Here is an 18,639-nt window from a genome sequence, read left to right on the forward strand (position 1 = left end):
ATAGGTAATTGATTACGATGTCTGAAGAATTAAAGGTTATTTACTTTTGTTTACGTGGGTATGATTATCATAAGAGCCTAACTTAATACAAAGGTGGCCTTTCCCTTTAACGACCGCAAATTCGCACATAATCAAGTCAAGTCCAAAATAAATCTAGCAAAATAGATATTTCACCACCGGAGAGGCTGGTACCGCAATGGTTCTGACTTGGTACAGGCACTTCAACCAAAGTGTCGGGTTGAATCTAGGTTTTTCATATTAGACCTTATTGGTCATTTAGACCAAGTACATTCCGGTAGTAGTTATCATGAGTACATGCCCACGCAAAAACGGAAGTCTAACAGCACCAAACACACTTAAACATGGCTTACAATGTCAGAGTTAAAACATTTGTTCTAAAATACCAGACATACTTATATATAAAACACATAAATTAAGAAATATATAGATACATGTATTTTAAATGAAAACATAGAATGTCACTGCACAATTTTAGCTTCCTTATATAATTTCTTTTAATGCTCATGAAGACCAAGTGCATTTCGGTTGACGTACCAATATTGCCAGCACCAAGATTCCTTTACACGATATACACTGCCATGATAAAAAACACACTGTAATGAATAGGTGACATTTATATATTTTAAAAAGTAATCAAGGGACCCAAGATTTCAGCAGAAATTTTATCATTATAATATAGGATAAAAACCAGACAGGGAAAAGAAACACACACAATTTAAAAACATGAAATACTAGTAACCAATATAATACGTAAAGAAACAAAAGTAAACAAGCAAATTGGACTATCTCTTACAAAGGTGTACCGGTACACACTCATCAATGTGAAAAATATGAGTATGTATATATATATATATATATATATATATATATTTACTTTTTACTCACATCAGCATTGGCAATTGAAAATTGATTATAGAAATTCATGGAACAGTCTCATATAGCTTCTCTTGGAAAAGGTTTGTACAAAGAGCATTATACTGTAATAGTTAATGAGAATAAATTTGGTTAAAGGAAAATTGCCTATATTTTACTTTTTAGTTTTATTTTAAGGAAGTTTCATTTTTCTGTTACCATTGATTTTATTACTTTTTGTAGGAACATAGAGGTGTGTTTACATTGGTCGGAGACCTTTTGGTGATCTTTGAAAGTATATATTATTGTGTTTCTAAGTTATGACTGGTGCGTTTGCTGCGTGTTTTCCTTCATATCCTTTCTTTTTTTCCATTTGAAATGCAAAGGTCAATAATAAAAACGGAAATAATAACAATATAGTTAAAAAATAGAGCTTACAACTACAATTAAGAAAGAAACAAGAAAAAAAACGCCATTGGAGAAAAAACAAATCAACAAATACAATATTTCTGCAGAAACAAATAACAGTAAAAAATTTAAAAAATAACAAAAACAAAACAAAAAAAAAAAAAAAAACAAAACAAACAAACAAACAAACAAAAACAAAAACAAACACGAAGCATGAATGAAGCATGAATGAAGCACCGTAAAATTCAAGAACATTTCCAAAATCAAGCAACCTATATCATTTCTGTTTTTGTTTAATAATAAGTAAAGCTAATTATGTTTGTTTATTTCCACTGACAATTCCCACCCTTAAGACGAGCTAACATTATCAAAAGATTGAATGTATCCTTTGACTCATAGTATGATATATGATATTAGATGTGGGTATTCTTTGTCCAGGCGGTAATGAAAACCTTGTACATACAGATAACTTAATGATGTTATTAGCAACGCTGATATTGTTGTAGCATTGATGTAGCATCCAATTTCGCCTTTGATTAGCAATGATTCTATACCGATAGCTTTATTGATATTTTAATTATATAATCAACTGTTCTAAACATGAACAAAATATGAATCTCAGCGATTCACCAAAACCTTCATAAATGATACTTGTACATGTGCAACGACATATCGATAAAAACACCGACGCGTCAGCGGTGGGATGATTAGAATACATCAAAATTTAAAGACATGACCTAAACTGTATACGCAAAGTAGTGAACCAAATAAAAATATTGCACAAAAACTAAAAATAAAAGTAAGGGAAACAAAATGTTACAAAAAAATTCTATAGCCCTAGCAGTACGAACTACCCCCCCCCAAAAAAAAAAAAAAAAAAAAAAACACTGGAAGGAACATCAGGTGCTCCGGAATGGTAAACATGTCCTGCTCCGACAGCGGCACCCGGAATAGGTTTGTTTGTTTGTTGGGGTTTAACGTCCGAGCAGCAATATTTCAGCTATATTCAGACGATGAACATGAAATTGGTGATAAAATGAACATGAAATGACGATGAAAGGAAAAAGGGATGGGACACAAGGACAATAGGACAAGAAAGGACAACAAAGAAATAATAAAAACAAGTACTATCTTTAAAAGATAGCCGACGCAGTAAAATTTTGTTTCTTTTTATGTTTCTATACCTCTTTATGATAATAACACATGGCACGCAATTTCAAATTTTCGATAGTTTTTTCGAACGCAATTTCAGAATTTCGATACAGTTTTTTTTCGAACCCCACAAAGTTAGCAGTATTTGGCCAATCGTGAACCATAATTGCGATCAGGTGTTTCCATAGAAGAGCGCCCTTAAGGTCATAGGGTAAAAAGCGAAACTATAAAATAAAAGCAATTAAACCGATTTAAAAAAGCTATTTATGCTCTTTTATAACATCGATTACCTTTTTCAGAAGAACTAGCTCCAACAATACTCCAAAATCACTGAAACTAAAATCTGCCTCGCTTTCCATCTCACAATGTTTCAAATAGTCAGCATTTCGTTTAAAGTCTGGGTTTCCTAATATGTTTAAATACTGATTCATCTCGAAAATGTGACTGTAGTACAATTACCGATGCTTTAAAACATGATTTCAACAATCAGTCACTGTAAAACCATACCAGTACGGTATGTCACTCTTTAAAAAGTCGTTTAGGATGAAAATAAATTAATTCTCATATTTTTAAGTGAGCTAAACATCACTTAATCTTTTTTGTAAAAATTAAAGATTCCAGTCCCTTAATTTGGTATGCGTTTCGTCGAAACAATATTATGTCACAAGCACATTGTGGAACTAAAGTACAGTCATGGAAGTTAAATAATCAATCCGTTTCTCATTTATGTCGGAGAGCGACTGAAAGAATACTTCAATCCAGATGATACAGGAATTTATTATTCCGCTTTTTACTAAAATGATACCTTTTCTCAATTTATCGTGGCGCGACAAATCCTTTTTAGTTAAAACAATAGTTCATTTATAGAAATTAAAGAGCATGGCAATGTTATCATATTACTCTTTATTATACCGCGCGACTGTGAAAGGTTTATAACATCAAACATCAGTGTCATAGAAAACCACGTGGTCTATCATTTTCTTCTCATATTCTTCACATTTGCTTAAACAAGACTGTCTCACACTAAACATTGCAGACTATATATGTGACAGAAAATCACTTTGATTCACAACCCACAGAAGGTCTGTCATTGTTACATTTTACAATGAATACGTAATTTTCACCAGGAGATGTAAACCTTAAACTCAGACACAAGCCCACAGTAAATATAATATATGACGGTTATGGTAGGAATAAATCGTCACCAACTGCCTCTCCCTTCGACAATATATAGACGTTCCCGATCAATACCATTATGCTTATATTTGTTAAATCCTAAACGAACTGTCATAGCAAAATAGTTTACTACAGATTTGTCACTTACTGTAACATTTTCATTTACTTTAAAAATAAGACAAGCGTCTATTTCTGAGCGTGGAGCACATAAATTATCGACCATTCCTGTTTTATCACGACTATTATTGAAGGTTTTTTTCTCTTTATGAATAATAATTTGAAGGCTTGTATTCGTTTGTATAACATGTGTTTACTAGATATTTTTAATGTTAGCGGATTTCGACTCCTATGAACGGAATATGCAAATTTGAGTTAATAAACAAATAAGAAATGAGCATGATGATGATTTTTGTTGCAGTAATACAGAATAAATCACGATTAGTTTGCGAAAAAGATGGTTAAAGTTATCAGATGTAATAATTCCCTAGTGTATTTAATGATTCCTGCCAATGAAACCATACAATGTATTTACTTTGTAAAAAAAATGACTTCATAGCTATGGATAACAATTTTTAAATACGCCTATGATGGACAGAGCTCCATAACGTATTTTAGATTGAAGTCATCACTACAGAAGTTTTATGGTCGTCATCATGAACTCGTGGATCGTTATAATGTATCTATCAGCACCATGAAAACTGATTTATTCAACGGGTCATAGTTTACCTTTCCTCGTTTGTCTACCCCGGACTTGAATTTTTATGAGCAACTCGGCGGGTGCTTCTAGAAAAGCAGAGGACGCTTACCCTACCGGTGCACCTGGTCCATGCTCCCAGTTTTTAGTGGAGTCCGAGTTGCTCATTTACTTTTGTTACTTTGTATGTATGATTTTAGTTACTTTATGTTCTTTGTTGTGTGTGTCTGTTTTCCATGTCTGGTCTTTGTCCCTGGATTACATTCTTTTGATTACCGCTATAACATTGGTTCCCTTGATTACTCTTAGACAAAACAGCTCATCCGTACGTGCGCAATCGCATACTTCATACACTCTTTATCATTATTTTTGGGGAAAATCGTCAATGAAGAGGAGAGCGCTTGTATATCCCATTGTCCGTCTGTAGGAAATACTAAAATATCATTTAAAGCACCGATATTTGACTATATTCCAAACTAATTTTTGGGATGAAATGCAGATTATTACAACATCATACAAACTGACATCAATTTAGGGGAAATTGTCAAGAAAGATCAGGGCGCTTGTATATACCCTATTATATCATTTAACACATCTTTATTTGACTGTATCCTAAGCTAATCTTTGGGATAAAATGCGGACTTTCATAAACAAAAACATGATATTTTAGCAAAATTATAGGTCTGCCATGAATTTGTATATGACATTCTTATTGCATGTGTAACACGTTCATATTTACCAGATTGTTTTACCTACTTTGGATCCCAAACTGTGACGTCAAATAAGGTATTGACAAAAAAAACCTTCGACCACCCATTTTCTATGTATTGAAAATACGTTTTTTTAACTTTGGTAAAGAGTTACGATTTAATTAACACAATCAAATGATATGTGCATCCTTCTATTAATGCATTAAACTTGATTTTATTTTTTCTTAATTAAAAGATTTGTAAAAACATCATAAGTGGAACAAAATCTCTCATCTGGTGTGCATTTTATTTCTTTAAAAAATGATTGCCATTCATTTGAATACATTTTCTAACTGTATAATTTTTCATTCAATGCTCACCGTTTTTGAACTCATTTAAAAACTTTTTGTACAACGTGATCTTCGATTTGGAAACTGAAAGTGCAGCGATCGTTTAGAGAATCCACTAATAACACATGGAACACGCGTTCCTTTACTGACCGTATAGTTAACTGGTAACATGCGGCATAGTATTATAATTATAAAATTCTACATTGTCCTTCCGTAAGTACCTATCTTTGTAAGCATCAGGTAATGCATGCCACATTATTTTTCTTAATTTAGTCTTTGTTGCCGAAAATATATTCAACACATCTAGAAAACAACCATAAAGCTAGTTAGGTTTTTTTCCTTAAATATCTGAGATATGTGCTTTTATAAAAAAGTGCAGGAAAATTTTTCGGCTATTTTTTCCATAGTGCTTTCAACTAAATCAGACCTATCAATATATCATGACATGGCAAACTTTACAATCACTTTCATCGTTATTCTGGAGGATAAAAGGTACAAGTACTTGGATAATGCAAGTACATCACAGCATTTTGTTCTTCATGTGCCACATCTTGTACACATTTTCCTCATCCTTACAAAGAAAAGTACTTAAATTAACATGAAACATTTAGTTTTAATATATTTGTCAAAGATGGCGTACAAAACAAAAACAAACAGAAAACCACACCACTTCTCTTTATACAATCTTCTTTACATCAGTTTTTTGTGTATTACTTTATCAGACGACCCGTGCTGGTCCGGGCGTCAAAAGAATAGGCAAGCAGCAGCGCTAAGCTTGTCGTAAAAGGCGAATAAACAGTGCTCAGAACCCTAGCCGGGGGCTAGGGCGCTCTGCCCACAGAGCAACTGGGATGTGTGCCCCAGGTGGTGGAATGGGGTACCGCTGGCGTATTACATGCTGGGGTTATGAGGCTATAATATGGAAAACCTGACCGTAAACCATAGTGGTGCACCGTGTTGGGGAATATGCCACGTTCCTCCCACGTAAAAATAACCCTACTGTGGCTTACTTACAATTTTGATGATTACAATATATAATCGAAAGTATCTATTATTTTGTTTATCGGTACATTTTTGATCATTTTAATGTACTTTTTACTAAAAGTCTAGTATTAAGACTACGAACTGTTGATGCATTACGTCAAAACTCTACAGAAGATCTGTTGACGTCACAATCACTCCCATTGTTTTAATGGATATTTTCGAATATCTTGTTATGTACGTGAGAAAACAATATATGTAAATAATTTTTTAGGGAAAAAGTTAAGATTACCGATAATAAATTAGTCTCAGTTCTTTTGTTATTACATAGTTGGCTTCTTTTAAATATTCCTACACTCCATTTTATGACTACGGTGCGAATCAAACTTGTTTTGAAACAATGGAGTAAAAACTTGCACTGATCTTTTGAAATTTTAGTATGCAGGAAAGTCGTTATGACAGAAGACATATCGTTTTGCCATTTGAAGATGTAAGTGTACATTTATGTAGAAACAAACTACAATAACAAATTTGAATAGATGTACTTACTGACATAGAATGTTTCCATAAGAAAGAGAACATTTACATCGAATATTCCGTTTTGCTATAAATACAGAATTCCAGTAGGAACACTTTAGGTTTTAGTTAATAGAGTGTCTTAATTACATGTACTTGTGAACAGCAAACAGTCATTATTTAAACAAACATGAAAACAAGAAAAAAAGGGACAAGAGAGCAGTCTGTATTACACTGATAGCGCAGCTTGATGTGTTGGACTCAAAATGACGTGTTGTGAAGTGGTTACACGACAAGGAATTTCATTTCCATCTACTGACATCGACATCAAAAGGCCAGACAGGAAAGCTTGATTTGGTTATAATTTCATTAGGGAATAGTGAATGGCACAATGAATAGCATACATATATTACAACAGAGGTTGCCCTTTACTGTATATATTTGGTTATTCAAGGAAATCATCAATTTATACCAGACATGGAAATAGTTATAGACTATAGGTACGAAACAGTCAATCCTCGCATTTATTCCTTCTTTTATTGTACTCAAAATGGGCATTATTCGCTTACTTTCAAATCAATAGTCGTTATTTCAAAAAGGCCTTGTAATTCGTGGCTCATTAATGGTGGAATACTGTTGGAAAAAAAGATGACGAATTTGTCTGCAGTTGTTATAAGATAGGCTCATGTATTTGTCAAATATAGCAAAGGGTTGAATAGCGGCTCATGTCTAAAGGATAGACACGGTACCTATTCATTTAACATAAGCTAAGTTCATTCGATCGTATTAATGGTTCAAAAAAGCAAAGTTTAGAATTGACTATATATAGCGAAAGTGTAAAAACTTTGATATAGCGTATACTATTTTAGTATTTACATCTACGACTAATAATTTGTGAAAAGTTCAGAATCCAACTGGATTTTAGTATGATATTGCCTTTAAGTTTACAAGGGTTACCGCTGATTTGAAACTGAGACGTAACAAACGCAATATTGTTTTTTTTAAATATATGTACCAGGTTGTTCACTGCTTTATGTCAAAATAATTGTATAAGTCTTATTCTTTCAAGTTTCTTTAGTTGCTCATTTACTTTTGTTACTTTGTATATTTGTTTTGTTATATCCGCTATATAGATGACGTGTTATCTTTAAACAATCCTAATTTCGGGGATTTGATACATCGCATCTACCCAAAAGAACTTGAGATAGAAGATACTACAGACACTGTGAAGTCAGTCTTGTTGTGTATGTCTGTTTTCCATGTCTGGTCTTTGTCCCTTGATTAATCTTTATATGTATTATATTGGTTATTTTATGTTCTTTGTTATGTATTTCTGTTTTCCATGTCTGATCATTGTCTTTGAATTACATTCTTTTGATTTGCATTAGAATCTTGGTTCCCTTGATTACTCTTAGTAACAATACAAATACAGGAGCAGTATATTAACTTGCTTTTATAATTTAATTATATCTTTAGACAAAGAAAAAAGTATATATAAAAAAGCTGTTCAGTTCGAGCATACATATTTCGCAGAATTTCCGTTTCGGGCATCTTGCTTAGTAATATGATTAGTTTACACTATTTATATGGAGTTTTTTTGTAGACTTTCGTTCAAAATTGTCATAATCCTATAAATGGCAGTATGATAACATTTATTCTTATAAGCAGTTTGTAGGTGATTCCAAATTTTAATTTGTGAATCAATCTTAAAGCATTGTTTATTGAATGATACAAATAATTTATGTAGTTTTTGATATTACAACAACATTAAATAGTTATCATTTGGAATCAAGATCTATGCTTTGAAGATGATATTCATCAGACATAGAACGTTTATTGATTTGTACGCATCCTTAATGGTATCACCACGAGACGCTTTGTAGTCATATATACTGATCTCACCATGAGAAATATAAGACGCATTGACGTTAGCGTTTTCTGGTCTCACCATAAGATGCTTTGAAGTCAACTACACTGGTCTCATCATATGACACTTGAAGTCGTCTATAGTGGACTCGCAATAAGCCGTGTTGTAAGTAAAAATGGTTATTGGCGACCAACAAAACAAGATTGATGATTTTCCAATATATCAATGCAATCGCAATGATAAAAAAAAACCATAACAATATCTTCTAAGTGAGCGTGAAATATAAAGGAAATAATACACCATTGAATTATTCTATGATATTAACGACGTCAGTAAATGATATATAAATGGCAATACATTTTACAAAAAAAATAAACACTTAAGAGTATTGAATGACTAAAATAATCTTTTGAATTTGATAAGGTGAATACTAATTTCGATTAATGCTCTAATGATGATTTTTCGTAAATAGCATAGAGGCATAGAGGATAAAAAGGTAAAAATCGTAAACAAGGCACCATATTTTTCCCAAGGAATCAATATATTATATGTATCAAGTTTCTATTTATCCATGCACATGGTTTCATAAGCCGATATAGAATCTAAACAATCGACTACAGTAGACGACCTTAGAAATGAACAGATGATTCTGCCCGATCACTTTAATTAAACTCGACAACGAAACAGTGGTCAACGTATCTGTCCAGAATTAATAAACATATTATTTTCCATTGACAATCCTCATATATCATTTATGACTTAATCACAAACATTATCATTATTGTCAGTTTGGCTTGTAGAGGAAATGAAAATTCCCATACTGTCTTTACACACATTTCGATTGAAAGTTGGGGACTAGATCGATAAAATAGTAGAGTTAAGAGAAGTGCAATAACAGGTCAAAAGTTTTGAAGAACGTTTTTGATTGAGCTTGATAAAGGATTTATGTTGTGAGCGTGATGTGTTAATTTTATTACGTTTGAGTACACGTTTATATACCAAACAAATAGTAATAAAAATAAATAGAATGAATTTTCTGTTAGATAATCGTATTAATAAAACTGTCATAGTTTGCATCTGCCATCAGTATACATGTCTTTAGTTTAAATTTTATAATTGTAATGTCATTTCTTATTTGCAGTGATTTCCCAAAGGAAAACGTCTTTTATCATGAATCTATCCCATGGCCAAATCTATAACCTGTTCAATAAAGTTCTTGTACGACAAGAACTTGGTTAAACTTCTCTTCACATACTAAAAGTTGTGTAAGCCATACAATTAAAACGAGCGAAAGAGAAACTATTTTATAGGATACAGCCATGCACGAAAAGGATACAGTGTAAAATAACCTAATCTATCCATGTGTAAATATTATGCAAATCAAATCGTGTGTTAATTGCGCGGCGCTGCGTTTCACAGGATTTATGAACAATGATTCTTCGGTATTTTTTAAAAATAATTAAGTAATAAGAATTAGATCGTCCACACATGGTTATCGTGTGTAAGTAAAAGGGGGCTTAACAATCATTGATTCCGAGAACCATAGGTAAAATGGCTATCATATTAATGCTATCGAATGTGTAAATTATAATTTTGTAGTATTTTACATTTTCACATGCACTGCGCTTTAAGTCCTGTAAAATACTAATACATGTACCTTTCTATGGAACGAAAGTTCTAATAGAACTCCAAAGTCACTAAAGCTGAAATCTCTTTGACTTTCCATCTCTATTTGTCTCAGATGGTCTGCGTTCCTTTTCAGGTCCGTATTTCCGAATATTTGTAAATATTCATTCATATTTTTACTAAACAATGCACTTTCCTAAGAAAGTTGATTTTACATTTTCTTACATGTATGCCAAAAAAGTTTTATCCATATTGTTTTGGTCAAAATATGACAATGTTAATTATTGTAATTTCGGTTCCTCAAAAGCATATTCCAGAGAGTTTATGAATCTTTCCGATATTTAAACACAATCATCAATCCGTTTGAAACAATACACCAAAGAATACTATTCACTTCAAATTTAATATGTGTTTCATAAGTTAGGTAAGAATATCAAGAAAAAAGCCGTACAGTCAAGTTTATACGTTCAAGCGCTTTATATCTCCGCATAAACTGACGATGATAGTGTCAGCATAAACTTTCGAACCCATATTTCAATGTCATATCTGAGGGAACTCATCTTACAGGAGATAATAGAGAAATCCAAAATATTATACAAGTTTCACGAAAGAATAGAACTGTTAAATGTTACAGTCATATAAATGCAAGTCAGATCAAATTACAAGATATGGCCTAATGAGGAAAATACAAATAAATTTATAACCGAATAAACCGTCTGTATGCGATGAATCCCAGATGTCATTTATCAATACGAAAAATGCTGATTCCGGGAACCTTGTAATGAAAATTTACACAAACAATGACACAATCTATATATCTGGAATATTTTCCTGCAATTATAAGCGGTGATACTTTTGCTACGGTTTTATATTAAAGATCAGTCGAATACAGTTAAAGGCACAGAAATGTCGATCAGGGGAAGTCACAAAATTCACATCAAAGAAATTACCGAACTCATAAACTCTTGACCATAGTCAAAAGGAAAAGTAAAGTGTTCATATTACAACAGGCAATGTCAAGGTAGAAACCGGAAAATGTAAGTTTGTGCTTCGGAATAAGCAACCTGTTTTTGTTATAAATTTTTACTACTTTCAACACCCTGGCCCGGCTGAACATCTTTGACGGACACCATAAAAGTAGTTTGTCATATAGGAAACTTACACTTCGTTCGATTTATAACGTACTGTAGATAATTTTATATTGTCCAATAGCAAACATAAAAAACAGACGATTTATATAAACAATCATTAAAAAATCAAATTCATTAAATTAAGAACTAAGATGACGAATACTAGACAGCACATATAAAAACAAAGGAACTTGCAATATGGACTCCTGGATTAACATTAAGTGCACCCAGAAGGGACAACATGTCGTGCTATGTCATGCGGCATGAAAGTAATATCCTGTAAGCGGCAACTTTTTTACGCTTACAGTTATCTCGCGCTACGAAAAAGATCATTTTTGTCAAATACATGTAGAACCTCGTTTCATTACATGTACCTCTTTGTGGAAGCAGACAATGCAATGAACATATTAAACATGTTTTGGCAGAATTGAGAAGAATTGGAAAGGGGTTAAAGGGCAAATAATACATTTTTAGATCTGAAAATTATATCATGTATTTATTAAAAACTCACATCACATAGAAGCTGCAAAGATTTACAGAAACATGAAATCGCATTCATTTCAATCATGTAATAAACATTTGTTGTAAATTTAGAATTGAATGATTTAATGTCAAGAGCGTAGTATGTAACTTCAATATTGATGTTTTAATGAATATTATCTCCCTAATTAATAAATAATTCATCATTGTTTAATTTCATTTTTTAAAGCAAATTTTAACAAAGGTCTATTTTTCATTCAACATTGTTGGCATTATCAACTAAGTTTTGTCTTGACGTAGCTGTCACTCTAATAATCAGGCAAAATTATGTGATTGTATCCAAATTAAGTTCAAATATTTGTATTTTTGATGCAAAGAAGAATTAGACATTTTGTTGATAAAAGTGACATACATATATATATATTTTAATACATAGCCTTAAGTAGAAGGGGTATACTTTAGTTTCCATCCCTGTTTGGCCATCTACTTCAACACACTTAATATTTTGCCAAAAGTTGAAATAATATGAAAGCCTTTTGAATATTCAAGTTGTTGATGCATTTGGCAGCAATTTTCTAGAAAGAAAAATGAAATCAATCACTCGGTGTAAGTTATACACGTTCACTCGATTTTGTAATGTTTTCATGATATGCATGGATAAAGTGCAGACTATGTTTTGTTAGCAAAATGAGCACATATTTCACATCATATTATGCAAAATTCATACTGAGTTAAAGAAATATATTTTCGGGCTAAATTTGAAGTAAGACGAACATACCCATTTCAGTTATATATAGTATGTTAGCAAATTCAGAGCTATGTTCCTGTAAAAGAAAACTGCAATACATTAAATGTTTCCGCCAATAAAAAACAAAAATGAAAAGAAACCTTTTTTAATGAAATCAATGCACCGGTACTATTGTTAAATGACAGTTTTTGGAAAAACAATAAAAAAAGACATGGGAAAATCAGAATGATGCATGCTTAAAAAGCCACTGATCTGACGATATAATCTCACACAGTGATGCTTCCACATTTTGAAGTCTATTAACTGACCTTTGCATCAATGGCTCAAAACTTTCTCAACAGAATGTTAGAAAAATGAGTTTTTCTTTTTTTGATTTTTTGTTTGTTTGTTTGTTTGTTTTGTTTTTTTTTTCTTTGCTCAATTACAGTAAATTTCAATTATATTATAACTCAATTCACCAAAGTGATATGGAAAAATCTTATCTTTTTCCCTAGAATCTGACCGTGCAAATGGTCAAATTACACTTTCAAAACGGGTGCTTTTTTCATACCATAAAAATTCCCCTGCCTGAATTTTACTGAGACTGGCACTTAATAATATTTTAGATATTTCAACAAATGAACTACCCTGCATTATTCTTATTTAGAAAAATATATATATGCCTCTATCCTGTTCATGGTTGTAACTTATTAACACCCACTAATCAATATGTCACAACCGAATGTAATTAATTGGCAGTCTCTTGTATTGCAGGAGAATAGTCCGATTTTATCAGTATTCATATCCCAACGTTTATTTGTCAAATGAGACTACATTATACAATCGCATTCCCATGAGTGTCTTCGGTTGCCAAATGTCACTGCTCTGTGCTAAAAAGTCAAGTAAAGAGTAGAAATAAGTGAAATTAATCGCCTTCAAAATTTGTTTACAAATCTAAAATTTGCTAAACGCAATATCAGCTCAACACAATACCATTAATATTTTTGTAATATTTTCGTTAGTTCGCTTTGCGTAATATTCATAAAAAATTCTCAAAGTTTAATTAAACACTCGAATCTTGATTTTTATGCGAATTATTTATCCATCGCGTGCTTAAGAAAATGAGAGATTTAGCTTAGTAAAGGACAAAGGTTAACCTACCAAGGCCTTTAGAAATGTCTCATCAAGTCAGAATCATAAACTTCCTTTGCACGCGCTTGCATTGGGGAGTGAAAGATAAACAAACCAAGCTTTAAAATACTGATATGTTAATGATACCTTGTATACATGTGCTGGGATGGTCCACCTTGCAACCCCCACTCATCAACTTCATTGTAATTTTAAGGTACCTTTATACCTCCGATTACCGAATCAAATTGTCGCCAAGGAATATGCTCGGATTCTAAACGAAGATTTTTGTCACTAAATTGTTTGAGCGTCTTAGCCGTGGTATAGAATGTGTTAAAAATCTAAACATATTTAGGCATCACCGTGTAGCACAATGTCTCAGATTTCCAATGGTTCCAATAAAGTTGCGGTAACACTTAGAATTTTGCAGTAAAATGAAAAAAATATACCCCTACCCCGCCGAAAAATCGCTCAAATTGACATAATGTTTTCAATGTTAAAAGCTCTAGAGTATTAATGCGTCAGTAAAAAATGGCTTATTTGGTATTTTCTGTTTAGTATTATCACAATTTGTTCTTCTGTTGTTCTTTTGTTGAATTTTGGCAATTTTCGTAGTCAGAATTTATCCCCCCAACAAAAAAGCGCAAAATGGGATTTTCGATTTTTTCAGTCAAAAGTCGCGTAAGTTATTGCTCAACTAAAACGTCTCAAATTTGGTGTCATTCGATAGATAATTTAATTTTCTACATAAATAAACCACAAAAAAACTAATTTTCAAAAAATATTAAAAATATTACTACTACCCTGGAAAATTAGTCTCAGTATCTAACAGAATTCTTATTCACAGCACACTGACATTGTAAAACTCATATTTTAGGCATTCATAAATGACGATAATAATGTTCCCAACATATCTGATCAATTCAGGGGCTTACATTTTAATTTTGGGGTGACAATTACTATAAAATCGGAAAAATGGGAATTTTCAGAATTTCTGAATTTTCTTCTTTATCACCCGATATTGTCTTTTTTTTCAAAATATCGTACTTTAAACAAGTTTTTGTATGGTACAGTGCATTAATATAGTGTCTTAGCTTCAAAATTAGCCCACGTAATAAATATTTGAACTTTTCAAAGTCTCGTTAGGTGAAAAATTGCCACCCCAACCCATGACAAAAATGCCTCAACATGCACTAAAATTTTATTTTTTAGCATATAAACGGTGTACAATAGACATGTTGGGTACTATTGTTTTAATAATCGATGTTTCAATGTGACAATAAAGAGTTTTTAATAAAAAGCGGAATTTTCCGATTTTTATATTTTCTCACATTTCACCTATAATTGGCAATTTCTTTCAAATACATATATAGTGTCTTAGCCTTCTAAAGAGCCCAAGTAATAAATATTAAAACTTCCAAAAGTCCACTTAGTTGAAAAATTGCCACCCTTACCCAAGAAAAAAGTACTTCAACATGAACCCAAATTTTAATTTTTAGCATATAATCAATATAAAAAACAAGTTGTGTTCTAGTGTTTTGATTATCGATGTATTCATTATATCTGATCATTTCAGGCGCGTATTTTTTCTGATTCAATATGACAATAACGAGTTTTTCATAAAAAGGGGAATTTTCATATTTTCATATTTTCTTCAAATTTCAATGGTAATTGGCATTTATTTCAAGTACCCTACTTCAAACAAGCTTTTGCATATACAAACACATCTATGTAGCATATAGGCTTTCTTATGAGCTAAGGCCATGCATACTTTAACGTATTCCAAGCCATATAGGGGAAAGAATGGTACCCCATACCCACTGAAAGTTCCGTGAAAAACCCAAATTTTGTATGTGGTAGATTAGCATTTTTTCAATAGTGTTGGATACATGTACACCTCATGAAACGTGTAACATTCCCATTTTAGCGTGCTTCGTGTGCATGTATCGTGTGCTTCATGTGCGTGTTTCGTAAGATCGTGTATCGTGCAGTGTGGGCTTCGTGTGCATGTGCGTTTTGTGTGCGCATTTCGTGCTTCGTTCTTCGTGTATCGTGCAACGTTCTTCGTGCAGCTGTTCTGTATTCTGATTGGATGATACAAATAGATCCTTTGGTAAAATGCCAAAATCAATATTCCTTTTACATTGAAAAGACAATATGTAGTCAGGAATCAATACGTGTGGGAATTAATTGGTTTCAAACATTCGAACATTATTTGTACATATAATAAAATACTGTAAATATTTGAATGGCCTTCCGGAATGATAGAGGAAAAATTTCCCGAACTATAACTGTTTATGCTTTCATGGCGATCATTCCCTAGTGGTAATAGTTTGTCTTTTGAGAATAAAAATTGAGAATACATTGCCCAAATTTACAAAAAAACTCACATTTTCATACTCCCAGACCAGTGAAAATGTTTTTGTACCATGTGTAATACAATGGACATATTTCATACCAACAATGTAATGTTATTTTTTGCAGACTAATATAGATGATATTGCATTAGTTGAAACAGCTTAATTATTTCAAAAAAGAGCTTTTCACCAATACTTTATGCAATTTGGTACTTTTATTCTCTTGGAACAAGGAAAATGTGTTTACAATGATCTATATACACCAAATATGGACATTTTTTACACATAAAGTTGTTCTATTTATTCATATCCAAAGCAATATGATTGTATGGTAAAAACACTTTGTCAACTAAATCTTTTTTAGAATTTTTCCTAGATTAAAAAAAAAAACTTTCTACATATTCATACTTCCAGACCAATGACAGTATTTTCGCTATATACGATCTATAACGAAAATTAACGTGATTTTATATCAAAACATTTATAGACATTTAGAAATGGAGTATATCGAATGTGTTTATTAAAGCATAATACACAGTAATGTAAAATTACATGTAAGATGTTAGCAATCAACACGTACCCTGTATATCATGAATAATTATTACATGTAGTTTCGTTTTGCAAGTTAGATTTCGAAATATACCAATTACTGAGAAGAATACTTCCGGCGGATACGATCGTTCCTTTATCGTGGCAACGTGTATCGTGTGGCTTTCGTGTATCGTGTGCTTCGTGTGCGTGTTACGTGGGATCGTGTTTCGTGTGCTTCGTGTGCGTGGGATTGGGAACGTTAAACGTTTCAGGAGGTGTATGTCAATCAATCATCGTAGTTGACTCTTTGAAACCTTTATATGTATAAAATAATGATAGCAAATCATGCAAAAACTGTGATATTTTAAACAAAAAATATAAAATTTACGTGCTAAAATGCGTGATAATCTGTTTTATTCTTAACTTTGCCTTTTTTAATATTTTGTCACCTTCGGGACAAAATAAAAACAAACAAACAAAGAAAAAAAAAACAAACATAATTTTGCTTGACAAAGATCTCCATAATAAATGCCAGACAGACATTGCGTACAGTTCGAGTATGCTATTAACGATCATTTTCTTTCACATTGGGGCAGATTTCAGTGGGTAGGGGTAACATTCTTTCGACCAAATGACCTGGATATTGTCTCAGCTCATACACTATTGAAAAAAAAAACGATATACCTGACAGACAAAATTGACCACATACATATTCCAATATGGATTTGCAGTTTTAAATTGAGCATCAAACTTTATCGTGAAATTCTGCAAATTTGAAAATCAGCCAATTCCTAGTAGCTGTGAAAACGGTACTTGTCAATATTTTTTTTCATATTGCAGGAAAGTCTAAGAGGTGGAAATAGTGCACAATGAAAAGAACCCAAATATTTGATGAAAACATTTTGATCACGTGATTGTGCTTGATGTTCAAAAAAAAAATAATCAAAAGATGTAAGATAATAGTAAAATGGTGTAAAATTAAAGGCAAGCATGCTTCTGTTGTGGCAAGATTTCAAAGAATTCAGATGCAATTTCCTGACAAAAATAAGAGAGAAGAGAGCTTCTTACTTTCCTATGTTGCGTAAATTTTATTGTATTTTCAAGTATGAAATGTATATACCTTTTGTTTATAACAATATACCTTAGCTTTAATCAAAAATTAATAACTGTTAATTAGTTTTACAATTTCTGTAGATTATTTCCCAACCTGTTGATGACGTAAATAGAGACTGTTTGAAATATAGGTTTTATGATCCAATAGGTTGGCATTTTAATCCATTGGATTACAGTTTATTGCTTTATTTCATTTAATTAATTTTCTTATCCGATTGTAGATATTTAGAGAGAATGTAGATGAGTTTGATCATATTTACTTTGATTTAGTTAATTTTAGTCTGAGATGAATGTATGATTTTCCAAAAAGTGCAAATCTGATTACAGAAAAGAATGATGTACCTAAAAGACCGAAAAAACGTTATTTGTTCGGTGTTTTTGTTTTTCTACACCACAAATTACTTGTACCATATGCAGTATCTGAATTTTATTTTATATGGACTGGCTCTTCACTAAGAAACACAAAACCTTCTCATCATCGAACAAGCAACACGCTCAATGCTTTTATTAGCAATGACATAAAACATTGGAAGATTAATTATATTATCTTTTTTATTTTTATATAAAAGATAAATGATCGTATTCGATTTGTCCTTTTTTTAATGTGTTATGCTGAACTAAACGGAACCATAAATGCCACCTGGCATCCTGCAAAATCGTAAAATGTATCTATTCTAATGAACAAAGCCAATGGTTCCAAATTAGGTCGATTCAAATAATAATCTTCTGGAAATAAAATGATATCAATATTATATTTAACAGCTATATTGGCTTGTTGCAGTTCTATCATGATCACATGTTTTTTGACAATCACATGGTTATCGAATTGTCATATGTAAAA

General features: G+C 31.9%; 1 protein-coding gene across 5 annotated transcripts in view; it reads right to left on the minus strand.

Annotated features, from left to right (window-relative positions):
* Positions 1-18,639, minus strand: part of LOC148599183 (uncharacterized) — a 69,952-nt gene that overhangs the window by 32,900 nt on the left and 18,413 nt on the right. The window contains exon 1 of one of the 5 annotated variants that reach the window (XM_088557892.1): positions 2,724-2,921. The exons of the other annotated variants lie outside the window; for them this stretch is intronic. Within the exon in view, the coding sequence (XP_088414018.1) occupies positions 2,724-2,864 (141 nt within the window). The 5' untranslated portion in view covers positions 2,865-2,921. Of the gene's footprint in view, positions 1-2,723; positions 2,922-18,639 lie in introns of those variants that run through there. 5 annotated transcript variants of the gene reach the window in all.

The sequence above is a fragment of the Perna viridis genome, chromosome 13 (assembly GCF_037379345.1).
Source record: "Perna viridis isolate PV_CMFRI_1.1 ecotype Kerala chromosome 13, ASM3737934v1, whole genome shotgun sequence".
In the NCBI taxonomy this organism is placed as follows: Eukaryota; Metazoa; Mollusca; class Bivalvia; order Mytilida; family Mytilidae; genus Perna; species Perna viridis.